Source organism: Balaenoptera borealis, assembly GCF_965194805.1.
Source record: "Balaenoptera borealis genome assembly, chromosome: 3".
NCBI lineage: Eukaryota > Metazoa > Chordata > Mammalia > Artiodactyla > Balaenopteridae > Balaenoptera > Balaenoptera borealis.
In genome coordinates this window covers 9,820,208-9,833,971 of record NC_138866.1, presented here as the reverse complement: position 1 = coordinate 9,833,971, position 13,764 = coordinate 9,820,208, and the positions used below count along the sequence as shown (strand labels likewise).

The 13,764-nt window shown below is 52.5% G+C and overlaps 1 protein-coding gene across 1 annotated transcript; it reads right to left on the bottom strand.

Annotated features, from left to right (window-relative positions):
• Nucleotides 1-4,512: 4,512 nt before the first annotated feature.
• Nucleotides 4,513-13,481, bottom strand: LOC309625262 (alpha-1-antitrypsin-like). Its single transcript, XM_082384571.1, has 5 exons — nt 13,373-13,481; nt 7,700-8,358; nt 6,765-7,035; nt 5,656-5,803; nt 4,513-4,784 (listed from the first exon to the last, which is right to left on the bottom strand). The coding sequence occupies exons 2-5, from the start codon at nt 8,352-8,354 to the stop codon at nt 4,593-4,595; spliced, it is 1,266 nt and encodes a 421-aa protein (XP_082240697.1). The 5' UTR covers nt 8,355-8,358; nt 13,373-13,481; the 3' UTR covers nt 4,513-4,592.
• Between the last annotated feature and the right edge of the window lie 283 nt (nt 13,482-13,764).

Genomic DNA, 13,764 nt, shown 5'->3' with positions numbered 1-13,764 from the left:
GGTTGCCCAGGCCCAAAACAAGAGCTGTTATATTGATAGAAATGAGCCATTTCATAGAGTCCAGATGGAAACGCTGCAAAGTAGATACTCTTTTTCACTTTTTACAGATGAGGAAACCGAGGCACAGAGAGGTTGAGGAACTCTCCCAAAGGCACACAGGCGCTGTCTCCTAATATCTCTCATGTTATGCCAGAGTGAGTCTCATACCACCCTGGGCTTCTGGCTGTGTCCTCGCTGGGGAGGGAACCATCTTGGTGAGAGTACCTTTCTCTGACTTCTCCACCCAGGGGCACTCCTTTTGTTCTCCCACGCTAGGCTCAGACTTCATCAGAAGCTGTCCTGGCAGGGCCTGGCTCTGCGGGAGGCCGCGTGCTCCGCCTGCCGCAGTGAGTGTCAATACCCAACAAAGGACAGCAGCAGAAAGGCCCCAGCCTCTAAAGGAGCTCTCAAGCTGTCCACGTTGTTTGTGGATGTTTGTGGATCATTCCTAATGGCTCTGGAAGGGATCTGAAGGTGCACCATCACCACGCAGCCGGGCCTCTAATGATTCTGCACCCAGTTCCAGCGTGTGTGGGGTTTGCTCCACACCAAGCAATTCTCCAACCCCAGCTGGTTGTCTTACAATTCAATTCTGACACCATGTACCTGGGACCAGCATCAGCTACCACAGGTTAAGGGCTCAGTCCTGCAAGACTGCCCCACCCCGTCTTCAGACACCAATCTCAAATCCAGGATGTCACCTGTGCTTCTGACCCACAGGCTATAGATTGGAGGTTCCCATGATCTCCTTCCTTGGGTTCAACTGATTTGCTAGAGCTGCTCACAGAGCTCAGAGAAACCTTCTGTTTACTAGATTACCGGTTGATTAAAAAAGATTAACTCAGGAATAGCCAGATGGCAGACATGCGTAGGGCAAGGTATGGGAAAACTGAGTGGAGCTTCTGCGTCCCCTCCAAGCTCATCTCTCTCCCCAGTCTCCACGTGTTCACCAAGCCGGAGGCTCTCTAAACCCCATCCTTTTAGCTTTTTTGGAGGCTTTATTACATAGGCATGATTGATTAACTCACTGACCATTGGTGATTGAACTCAATCTCCAATCCCTCTTCCCCTCCTGGAGGTTAGAGGTTGGTTTCCCATGGCAACCAACCCCCATCCTTAGGGGACCTGGGGGCTTTCCAAAATCACCTCATTAACATAACAAAACCCACCTTTCTGGTGCTCATCACTTAGGAAAATCCAAGGGTTTTAGGATCTCTATGTCAGAACTGGGATGAAGACCATATATATATATTTCTTCTTATTGATCATGATATCACAGCCTCATTCATTACCCATTATCCACAGCCATAGACAAGTGTTTTTTTTTTTTTTTTTTTTTGAATATTTTGATGACTCCAATTTTTTTTTAGACAAGTGTTTTTTGAGGGTGGGTCTCCTCCCCATCCCTGGGATATTGCAGACACCCAGTAAAAGTTTTCTTTTCCTTGTTGAACTAATGCCCACCCCACGGGCCTGTGGAGAGGATCAAGTGAGCTCCTGGGATGAAAATCAACATGTAATTAGTATCTCCCATTTCTGAATTAGTGTGCATGTGTGAGATGCCAGAAGTATCCCTGACCTTTGTCTTCATTTTATGAATGGATCTCAGATGACCCCACCAGTCAAGGCAGAGCTTGCACATAACCACGAAGGTTCATTTATTTATGCTTAAAATCGAATTGGTATGTCTTTTTCCTGCAGACTGATAGGGAGGTGTAAATGTCCCTTCCACGTTGTCCCTGTCCGAGCCTGGAGCCTGCTTGTGTGTTTCCCTCTCATCTGTCTCAGAGCAGAGCTGGGTCCCTGCCTGGAGGGGCAAACTGGCCTGGACCAGCCCAGAGCCCGCAGCAGCTGTGCTTCAGACGGTGCTAGGGCAGAGAAGTGGGCCCCCTGTGGACCGGGAGGTTGGCATTCTCCCTAAGGTCTGAGACGGATTGGGGAATCTATGGCATTAGGGCAGCCCGGGCTGAAGTGTGAGGGACCTGCCTTCCAGGACTGTGCTGGGCAGGTCTCCCAACCGGCCATCTCCCAGTCTGTACCTTGGGGATAACGATTCCCAGCTGGGTCCTTCAAAGACCAATTCTGAGGGTCAGACCAGGCAGTGGATACATTTTGAAACTCTAAAGAACAGGTAAAGCTGAGGTTTATGGCTGTCCTGCCTGGTTTGTGGCACACTCTTGTCCTCCTTATGACAAGGTTGCCCTGATGCGTTGCCCCCCACCCCCCACCCCAATGAATGGACCCTGTTGGTTCCCATAGGAACCAATGAAATCCCCTCTGGGGCTGGAAGTTTGAATTGGGGCTTTGCCAACCCGAGTCCAGACTAATGTAAGGACAGGCCATTCTTTGATGTGAAATGATGGTATCTTAGGTGAATTCCCTGGACTCTCAGGAATTCCCAGGGGCCTTTGCATCTGACCCTTTACTTCCCCGGAAGCCGGTGTTGGGGAGCATGCCGTGCTGCTTGCGCAAGGCTGTGAGCTTTTTAACCTCAAGCGGGAAGCGCTCCAGAAGATCTGGGGACTGTTTTCCTTGCAGAGGCATCCAGCGCTCCTCACGCTTCGAGGAGGGATTTATCTCTGCCTAAGTCCCACGTGGCCCATCTGGTGTGATGTGGTGAGGTTTGGAGGAACAAGGAGAGCCTCGGAAGCCAGCTCTGCCACTTACCATGACCTTGAACAAGACAGTGAGCCTCTCTGAGCCTCAGTTTCTTCATCTGTAGAACGTGCTGCATATAAGAGCAGAGCAGCTCCACTCCCAACATCACAATCCTCACAGCCATGAGGACTCAATGAGAAAATGCTTGAACGGCCCCTCCCAGGGAGCCAGGCTTAGAGAAGGAGCTCATAAAGGCAGCAAATGTCGTCCCTTACACCAGCGCCCTCCTCTGCTGTCCTTTAAAATCCGTTTTAATACTCTGATGTGACCCTCACAGCAACTCAACATAGGTTTTGTAACCATGATGAAGATATTGAGGATCAGAGAGGTTTGGCAACTTCACTAAAGTCACACAGCTGGGAAGTGGCAGATTCTGAACTTGATCCAGGTCTTCAGACCCTCAGGTTTGGCATCATTCTAAGTGCTGGAAGATGTTTGTATCATTAACGGAATCTGTAGAAGTTGGAAGTCTCTAGGCAGAGAAAACTCAAGAGGATAGAGACTTATTTGGCAAACAGTCCAATTGTATCCATTATGTTATGTGAAATTGCACAGATGTGGCCATTTTGACATAAACGGTGTAAATTTGACATGACTCAAGCCTGTTCTTTCGGTGTACATTCATCCCAGTGAGAGGTTAGATGGTGATTACTGGATTTGTGTAGGATGGGGCAGTCCTTCCACGGGACAAGTGTATTTCCGCGAGAGCTCAGGGAGCTGGCTCCTTCAGGCTGGGCTCCAACCAGGCCTCCTGACTGCAGCAGTCCTCCAGCAGGGGCTTGGAGGACCAGAAGGAGTCACGTGGCCCTTAGTGAAAAGGTCTGTTCCTGGGACAGCCTCTGACTGTGGCCCAGGGAGCTGTGGTTTTCCTCCAAAGACCACAGGGAGGGCCCTGGGGTAGGGACAAGGCAAATGGAAATGTGGTCCCTGACACAGCTTAGCTAAGGGAGGGCAGGTGGGGCATGGGGGGTCTGCTCTACTTTCTCTCCTATAGCCAAGGAATCACTGTCGAGACCTTCCAGAGCCCTCTGTGGCACCTTGGCTGTGTGATTAGGGAAGACAAGAGGGCGTAGGGTAAGTGGTCTTGGGGGCCCGACATCCTGGGTGAGTCTGAGCAAGTGAAACAGACCAAGACCTTCGCTCCACTGGGGAGATGAGACCTGCTTCTAGGAGTGGCACGTTTGAGGGTCTTGGAGCAGAGATGGAGTGACAAAGACAGAAGTATGTGCTCCCAGTCCAGCCCCATGGGAACGGGTCCCTGGAAAAAGCAGCCAGAGCCTTTTGCAGGCAAGACCTGTGAGTGGTCAGGGCTCAAGCCTGGCTCAGGTGACAGTGTGGGACAAGAAGAGGACCTGGTATTCTCCTTCTGCTGCTGGTGACGCGGCGGCCCAGCGTCCCCGTGTGAGCTGAGGGCTCTGGGAGCGGTGGCAGCCCTGCAGGGTGAGGGGCTCTCACCGGGGGTCGCAGTGAGCACCAGCGGGGGGTGGGGCGCTGAGCAGAGGACCTGGTGGACGCTGGGTGGAGGTGGGGACCACGGGCTGGATTCTGAGCCTGTGCGATTTCCCCCTGGGGGTCCCAGAGGAGACTGGAAAGCCTGGAGCTTTTCCACAGTGACTGGGGAAGGGTCAGTAAGCTGTGGGTTTTAGCCTACATTTCATCCTGGCCTAGCACAGGGCTGGATGGTGTAAATGCTAGTAAACCCTAACGCAGTGCACACTTGAAAGATCACCATGGCCTGGATTTCACACACATCCTGGGGACTTAAAGAGAGACTCAGACGCAAGAGGATGAGGGATTTACACTCCACACACAAGCTTGGGCCGGGTCAGTCATTTTTTAATGCCATGGAGGAAGGGGACCTGGCCTGGAGGGGATAGCTGAACCCAGAGAGGCAGTTATTTTTGGGTGGGATTCACCACCTTTCCCACGAAGAGGGGAGCCTTGGTGCTTTGATCGTAGATGATGAAGAAGAAGGGTCTGTTGTACTCGACTTCCGGGGGAATTGACATGGGGATGGCTTCCATAAACGTGGTCCCTGCAGCTTCTGTCCCTTTCTCATCGATGGTCAGCACAGCCTTGTGCAGCGCCTGCAAAGGGGAGAGCACAGAGGTCCCATCTGAAGGGAGACAGGCTGCCGGCCCCCAGCCAGGCCTGGGAGCAAGGCCTGAGGAGAGCCTCGCCCAGGGAGGGGCCCTCTCTGGCCTCTCTCATCGCCTGGCCTGTCCTTCCCCATCCCCGTCCTCCCTTCCCTGCAGGAGACACACAAGGCATGGCTCTCAAGGTTTTTGTCTGACCCATGAGGGGCCCCTCACCTCTTCCTGACCAGCCTCCTCAACATCCCTGGGAAGGAACCCACCACCTCGGGAGGTAGATTTTCTTGTACTTTGTCTCCTTGGCTCCTCACTTGTTTGTAGACCACATTCTAAACTCCTTGGGGACCAGGGCTTCTATGGGGACCTTCACACGCCTCATCCCCACCCAGGCACTCAGCTCACAGGCAGGCACTGAACTGCAGTTGTTTCTCTGGGCACCTGTAACTCTCCTGCGTAAATGGCATCTTTGGTCGAATTCACTCTGTAACTCAGACTCAGTGATTCACCAGTAGCTCCTGGTGTCACAGGCGCAGGGCCAAAGGTCCTTTGCAATCCCTGAGCCTAAACCTCTCTCTGTAAATAGGGGTTTATCGGGACCCAAAGAAGGGAAGTCCTCGGCCAAGGATGAGACAGAGGGTGAGTGACACAACCTCAGAGGAGGTCCTTAAATAAAACGCACCAAGCATGTGAGGCCACCTCTTCCCCTCCATCATCCGACCACATTGCTGTCTTGGTGGAGCGATGGCATTCCTCAGGGACCTCAGTCTGCAGGTGTGCCTGTGTCCCTCTGTCCCTTCCTCAGCCTCACCCTTGAGCTGCAGCCCCCGTGCACATTCTGACCTACAGAGGTCAAGGACTCACTCACCTTGGACAGCTTCAGAGGCACTTCCTCAGTGATCCCTGAGAGGTCAGCCCCGTTGCTGAAGACCTTGGTAATGCCCAGTTTACCCAGGAGAGTTTTCAGATCGTAGGTTCCAGAAATGGACAGTTTGGGCAAGTGTAAATTGGCAGAACTGTCACGATGGTTAGAAAATAAAAAAGTTTCACAGAATTGAAAGTGTTTCCTTTTCTGGTTGTTCCTCCCACGTGGTCCCCTATCCCCCTGCGCATGCAAGGATGTGAGGTCAGCCTTGGTTTATTCTACTTTTAGTTCCTCTACACGTGGGGTCAGAGAATGTTAGAATCACAGGGATCCTCTTGTCCTGCAAAGCCTCTCAAATGCCACCTCCTCTGATAAGGCCTCCTGCGGGATCCAGGGTGTCCTCTGGAAGGACTGTGCACACTGCTTCCCTGCAGGGTTTGGTCACCCCTCAGACTGGGACTCCTCTGGACCGTGGAGTGCGGTAGCAGGTCCTGAGTGACATCTGTTCAGTGAGTGATGAGTACTTCTTTGTATTTTTGTTTTATATTGTATGTAATAAAATAGCTCATCCAGGCATGGGCATATTTACAAATACAGAGACATGCACTAATTTGGGGTGCATGACGGGGACCAACCACACTCATCTAGTGACAGAGGATCCAGAACCGGCGTCAAACGTGTCCTGGACTTTCCCGCTCTGGGCCTTTGCTTTTCCAGCCTCTCTGAGCAGGCTTTCCCCCTGTCTTGCCGTGGACTTTCTGTCCTGAAACTCCACACTCAACTGCCACCTTTGCCAGGAAGCCCAGCTCTTCCTTCTGGGTTTGCCCACAACACGGGTTGGCGTTCCTCCCCCTGCACGGGGCACTGGCCACCGGGAAGGGGCAGTGTCCCGGCTGGGGAGGAGGTCCTCAGGGGCAGGACTTTCACTCCGCACCCCTGGGCACCGTCCCTCCCACGGAGCCCGGCTGGTACTACCCGCACGGATGCTGGCCTCTGTTGGAGGCACAAGGTCACGCACAGTGGTCATGGCCATGGGATGTGGGTCTACCCCCCACCTTCAGGCTGGACCTATTGTGGCAGCTCCTGGACTGGCCTCTGGTTTGGGAAGTCACCTTGTGTATCTCTTTTCCAGGACCTTGGCGAGAAGCTCCTTGGTGAGCTTGTCCTCCAGATGCTGCAGTTTCCCCTGGTCAGGCAGGATGAAGAGGGCGGTGGCGTTACCCACGTAGTCCATCAGCAGCACCCAGCTGGCGAGGTTGTCGCAGTAGTGGAGGTCATACATGCCCAGGCGGTTCATCATGGGCACCTTCACGGTGGTCTCCTCGTCCACGTGGAAGTCCCTCTCTGTGGTGTGCTCTGCCTCAAAGGGCTTCTCCCATTTTCCTGGAGAGAAGGGACAGCGGACATCAGCCAGGGGTGGGAGAAGGTTTAATAATGGTGGTACAATAAAGGAGCCCTGAGCCTCCTGGTGAGATACTTCTCTCTGAGCCTCAGCTTCACCATCTATAAAATGGGGCTAAAGCGAGCAATCAGTCTACAGAAAGGTATTCTGGGAGGATAATGCAAGACTGGAGCAGGATCCAAAATTTCAATTTTGTAGAGGCTAATAAGTGGTAGAGGAAGGATTTGAATCTTGGTCTTTCTGACTCCAAAGGTGTCACTGTTTCCTCTATACTCGAGTTGTCAGAAGCGTGTTCCAGGAAATCCTATTTCCTCTGTACACTCTGCCAAAATTTGTTTTTCTGGCTCTCTATTTTGGGAGACATTGCATATCATACACCCCTCCCAGGTAGGGATTTACAATGCACATTAGGACATTTAAGGTTCTGAAAAGTCCTGCAGAGACGATGATACTTTGACTGTTTACTCCATAGTTCCCTAACCCTATTTGATCGCAGAAAGTTTTAGTGGTCATGTGTGGAAAATTGGATAACACGTGCAGAGATGCATGGCTATATCCCATTCTGCACTGCCAGGAAAGTTAAGAACTGAGTGTTTGAGAATATTTTCGGGGTGTTTCTGTTTCAGGCTGGTTGTGTGGCCTTACCTTTAAAGAATATGTAATTCACCAGAGCAAAAACTGTGTCTTGGTCAAGATCATCTACCAAATCCACAATTTTTCCTTGGCTTCCCTTCTCTACATAATCGTTGATCTTTTTCTTGGCCTCTTCAGCATCCCTGAAGTTGATGGAGAAGGCTTCGGAGTGGTACAGGTTCTTGACATCCTCCAGAAACTTACTGACTAGCTTCGCGCTCTCGTTGATGAACAGGCCATTGCCAGTGGTCAGCTGCAGCTGGTTGTCTGGCTGGTTGAGGGTGTGGAGAAGATGCTGGAAACCTTCGTGGATCTCAGCCTCTGTTCTTGCAGTGAGGTTGAAATCTAGGCCCTCCAGGATCTCGGTGTGAGTGTCACCCTTGGTCCCCAGAGAGAGCATCGCAAAGGCTGTGGCGATGCTCACTGGGGAGAAGAAGATGTTGGTGGCGTTGGACTCATGGGCCACTTGGCGGTACACACTGAAGGCGAAGTCGACCAGGTTGGGGGCGATCTTGTGGCAGGCTGCTTCCTGGTGGTGCTCATGATCGTGCTGGGATGCATCTGTCTCCTGGACAGCGTGTCCCTGGAGACCCTCAGCCAAGGAGACGGGGACCAGGCAGCACAGGCCTGCCAGCAGGAGGAGGCCCCACGTGATGGAGTATGCCATTGTCCTGCAAGAGAGAGAAGGGTACCACACCCGGGTCAGGCCACACGATGAGTCCCTCGGCCACCGACTGACGCCATGTCAAAGCAACCACAGTATATCGAGCGTCTATGTGCCAAGCACCTTCCTACATCAGCATCATTGAAAGACTCAGAACAACAGCAAAGACTTTATGGCGATTACCATACACCAAGTTCCGTTCTAAGCACTTTACTGTCTTATCTCATCGCATTCTGGTAACAGTCCTGTGAGGTAGGTCAGGCGACAATCCTGGGCTTACAGATGAGGAGACCAAACTCCTAGAGGTTAAGTCACTTGTCCAAGGTTCCAGAGCAGTAAAGTAGCAGGACCAGAATCACACCCCCAGGTAGCCTGGGTCTGGAGTCCACGCTCTCGATGGTTCCACTAACATCTGCCATGACCCCGAGGTGTAAGTGCCACAGCCCCTACTTTGCAAAAGAGGAAGCTGAAGCACTGGAAGTAGATGATTGCCCAGGAAGTGGGCCAGATCGGGCTCAGGGATGATTGGATCTGGAACAGCCCTAGGAGGACTTCCGCTGAACCCTGGTTTTTAATGGACAGAGAGGCTGCTGCCCAGAGTGGGAAGGATCTTGCCCAGTGACACCCAGCCAGAACACAGAAGAGCTGTGAGGGAACCCAGCTGGGAGGCCACACCCCCTTAACACTCACAGCGAACCTCAGCCCCTAGTAGACTTTCCTGAGCTAGAGGGCTGCCCTCAGAGTGAGTCCATGGCCTCAGACGCAGGAATGGGCTGCAGTCAGCTTAGCTGCTCATCTTGCTCGCCACCTGTGTCCCAGCTCCGCGCTCAGCATGGACGTGCGTGTTAGAGGTCTGGTTCCTTCAGTCAAGTGGGGTTTGTTTGGCGGGGCAGGGGTGGGGTGAGGTGGGTAAGATTTGAAAAAGTATCCCTTTTCTGTTCAGACAGACCTGGGTTCTAATCCGGGTCTCTGTCACTACCAGCTGTGTGACTTTGGCCGAGTCATTTAGTCTCTCTGGTCCTCATTTTGTCCCATGTAGAAAGTAAGATTGTTGGGAGAACTTAGTGAAATAAGTCTAGACACCGAGCCTTACACTGAAGGCATCTGAGAGAGATTACATTGAGGGGAGGCTGGTAGGGGTGCAAACTAGAAGTCTTCTGAGGATGGCAGGGAGGGAGGTGAGTTCCATGGCTGGGGGGAGACAATAGGGAATGGCAAAACTTGTGGCTGACCCAGCAAGGTCAGGCTCTATCTAGTGATAGTCAAAGTCACTGTCACCCGCAGCAACACAGGGCCAGTTCCGCCCCACAGATCTCCCTCTGCTCCATATAGATCCCAGCCTTGGGCCACTAGGCTGAGACCTCCTAAGTACAACCCGCTCTCTTCCCAGATGGAGAAACTGAGGTCCAAGCAGAGGAGAAGGGTGTGTCTGCTGCTAGCTATCAGTCATATAACTGAAACCATCACTTTAATAAAATACAAAGACAAAGGAGCCCTTGAACTTGGCATATGAGAACCTGAGGGGAAAAAGTTGGAAATAAGGAATGCTGGGTTTCATCTACCCCTTGGACTTTTAAAAGTTTCCTTCCAATGAAACAACAGGATGAAGCACAAAACTGGCTTCTTTCCACCACCTTTCTTTCTGGCCTTCAAACCTCTAACTTATCCAAATAGAGCAGACCACGCATTACGTAATACTTGTTTATATTTTTCTTAAACTAGCCAGTGGTTTTAGAGCTTATGATGGTGCTAAGATTAGTTCTGTATATTTCCATTGCCCTTGGATTTCTCTCTACTTCTCCACCGGATTTTGCTGTGGTCCTTCATGGTTTATGGAAACTCCCCATCTTTGCAGGGCGCAGAGATCATGAGGGATTTGGGCTTCTGCAGGGTGGGGACACTAAGTATGCTGAGTGGCCTCAGGGCCAGAGGCTGTGGCTTCTAGTCCTGACAGGGCCACTTCTGTCCACTTGGCCTTGGGCAAGCATCTTCTTGCCCTGGGGCCTCATTCTCACCAGCTGTATAAATTGAGGTGGGGGGGCGGGGATCTAAATGAGGTCCTGTGTACCAATGCTGGATTTTTAATTAGAGAGGTATCTGGCTTTGGTGGAACAACAGGGACTGAGACTTCCCATGGGGTATGGGATGCGGTACCCTCCTGCTGAGAGGGTTGCTGGCCTTAGGAAGGCAACAAGGCTGCTGTGGAGCTACAGCTGGGGTGAGCACATCCCCGGCCCCCACCCAGTCCACCTGCCAGGGGGTTACATCACCTACTCTGGCTTCCTCCTTTGACAGTAAACGGCCTGAGACCAGGAAAGGGTCAGGGCCTTGCCGAGGCCACACAGTGAGTCAGGGGCAAAGCTGGCTTGAGCAAGCCTTGGTTTTCCCACCACTAGAACTGCAGATGGGACAGTATGTCACCAGGTCTCAGACCCTGTAAATGTCAGAGTTAGGTCCTGAGGACTCTGACGTTGACCTTGAGCCCCTGTTGGCTTCATTTTGCCTCTCAGTCTGTTCCTTACAACTTCGGGGGCCTAAGACTTCTCTCTCCTCACCCTTCTATCAAAGGCAGCACCCCACACCCCCCAAATTCTAGTGTGGGAACCAAATGGAGATGAGAAAGTTAATGGTGACGTGCCCAGAGGTGTAGGGACCAAACTTTAAACCAACAGAAATGAAGATGTCACAGTGACACTTCTGGAGTCTGGGGCAGGTCAGGGAGAGTCAAGTGAGCTGTCCCTTTGCCTCATCTCATGCCATTTCCCCCAGGACATAAAATGAGTGACCAAGAGCAACCTAGTGGGGTCCAGGGAAGTGACTGTGGCCTAAGGTCACAATCTGCTGACACCTGGCACTAAATAAGCTCAGGTGTGACCCAGCCCCGCCACTTACAGGCAAGTGGCCTTGGGCAAGTGACTTCACTTCTTTGAGCCTCGGCTTCCTGTAAAGTGGAGAAAAGGATCTCTTGAAGGGCAGATGTGAGGAACGAACAAGGTGATAGGTGGGCGGGCACCGAGCAGGTGTGGAAGGCCTCCCCGTACCTGCGCACAGGTAGGATTCAGGTTTGAGAATAGGCAGATTTCTTCCTGGCCGGTTGCCACACTACCCAGGACCAGAGAGGGAAATGCTGATCAGCAGATAATGGCCTCTGAGTTTGGAATATGTTCAATTCAATTCTCCACGTCTTTATTTAATGCCTATTAGCTGCCAAACCCTATTCCAAGCAAATGCTATCACCAGCATCCTCTTCCTCCTCCTCATCACACTGAGTAAACAGCAGGCGTTTCCCATGCACTGTCTCATATTATTTCTTCATTTTATAGATGGAGAAATTGAGGACTACAGAAGTTAAGTAAATTACTGAAAAAGTCACAGAGCTGGTTGCTTACAGAACTGATTTTTTTTTTTTTGGCCATACCGCGCGGCCTGCGGGATCTTAGTTCCCTGACCAGGGATCAAACCCACGACCCCTGCAGTGGAAGCACGGAGTCTTAACCACTGGACCACCAGGGAAGTCCCTACAGAACTGAATTTAATCCTAGGTATTTCGATTTCTGAATCTGGCATTTAACCCTTCTCTGTGTATAAAACTGAAGGCAGAGGCCTTGAAACAGAAAACTCAGAGGTGGCCTGGCTAAATGAAGAGGGGCGACATCACTTTGTGGCTAAGATCAGAGGCTACGAGTCCAGAATGCCCAAGTTCAATTCACTATCAGCTGTGTGACCTTGGACAAGTTACTCAGCCTCTCTGAACCTCAGTTTCCCAGAGATGATAAGGGTGTACTTACCCCATGGAGCTATTATGCAAATGAAATAGGTGCAAAGTGCCAAGAAATGCCTGGCATGCAGTCAGCTCTCAGGAGGCATCAGTCGTTACTGATACTGTGAATCTTTCAGAGCCCTCTCGGGGAGTCTGATTGCCTTGGCCTTGGTCATCTCTGTAGGCCCCATCTCCAAAAACCAATGATGGAAAAATCATATCCTTCCTAAACTCCAGAGATCAAGGCCAGTGGGAGTGGGGTGGGGTCAGGGGGACAAAGGTTATCTATCCTTTACCCAAAAGGACAGAGAGGTTGAGCAACTTTCTAGGGTCACCCAGCATGAGAAGGGGCTCAAGGCCAGCCCAGGCTTCCCATTCTCCAGCTGGTGCTTGAGGCCAGAGGGAACCATGTTGGCAGTGGACCTGGGGTCGGGAGCGGGGATTCCGGAGCGAGGCGGCCTGAGCTTGAGCTTACATGGTGTGTGATTGGGAACAAGTGATGAACCTCCCCGTCCCGGACGTCCTCGTCTGTAAAAGGGGAGCGCCATGGTGACCACGTCAGAAGATTGCCATGAGGCTTCAGTAGAAGCTGCCTGGCCAGAGCGAGGGCTCAGGAATACAGCTCAAAGCCCCCCGATGACGGTGCCCGTCCCCAGCTTCCCATCTTCTGCTGCGTACGAGGACGCCCAGAGGCCCACAGTGCACAGGGGGGCCCAATTTGGTACCTCCAGGCTGAGACCTGGTGCGGTCCTGTTCTGGGCATTTCTGGAGAGGATGGAGGCCTGAGGAGCAGCTGAAACTCTGGGCTTCTGGTCTAGCTTGGCCTCCCTACCAGGTCCCTGCGTGAGCCTGGGCTCCGCACTGTCCCCCTCTGAGCCTTATCTTTCTCATCTGTAGAAGCGGAAAAAGATACACACCCGAGCGGTAGGGGAGGTGCTGAGACCTACAGAAGACAACCTACGGGAAAGACACAGAAGCTGTGCCAGCAGAAATGTACTCCTTCCTCAGTCCCGGGACGCCAGAGCCAGCCCCCCATTTCCACTTCTGCCCACAGAGGGCCAGTTTAATCACCGGAAGGTATTGGGGCGGCCCTGGACAGGCTTGGGGAGCAGGAAATGACCCCCAGGGCTGCTGTTACTATGACAACAGGAGGCCAAGCCCCAGCCCTCTCCATCCTCCTTGCAGCCCCAGGGCCTTCCCCGGGTAGCGCAGGGACCCGGAGGCCTCTCTGGAGGCTCTTGCCAGTGGAAGGCATACTTACGATTCACTGTCCCAGGTCGGGGCTGGTGACCACGGCTGGGGAGACAGAGCCCTGTCCTTGCCTGTATTTAAGCAGTGGATCCAGAGGGACGATGAGGGAGGCTGCTGGTGAATATTAACCAAGGTCACCCCAGTTATCAGAGGAGTAAACAGGGACTAAGTTCACTGACAGGACGCTGAGCCTCCTGCCCACGCTGCTCATATGTGCTCCTCCTGGGCGGCGTGCAGCCCTCTGTTCCGTATACCAAAGGGAGTCTTTGTGCCCGGCTCATAAACCACAGCATCTGTCTCCAAGCTGGCGGGGCATGTGACTCACACGCTTTGGGACGGCACGCCTTTGCTGGCCGGTGCTCCCACTGCGGGATTCTCAGTGGCTGCCCCACTGGTAGCAAG

Bases quoted from the DNA above. Each gene is read 5' to 3' on its own strand.
- LOC309625262 (XM_082384571.1), bottom strand. From the start codon at position 8,354: ATGGCATACTCCATCACGTGGGGCCTCCTCCTGCTGGCAGGCCTGTGC. The intron at 7,036-7,699 runs GTAAGGCCACAC...CCTTCTCTCCAG, and splicing joins GAATTACATATTCTTTAAAG to GAAAATGGGAGAAGCCCTTT. The intron at 4,785-5,655 runs GTGAGTGAGTCC...TCCCCTTTGCAG, and splicing joins TGCCTCTGAAGCTGTCCAAG to GCGCTGCACAAGGCTGTGCT.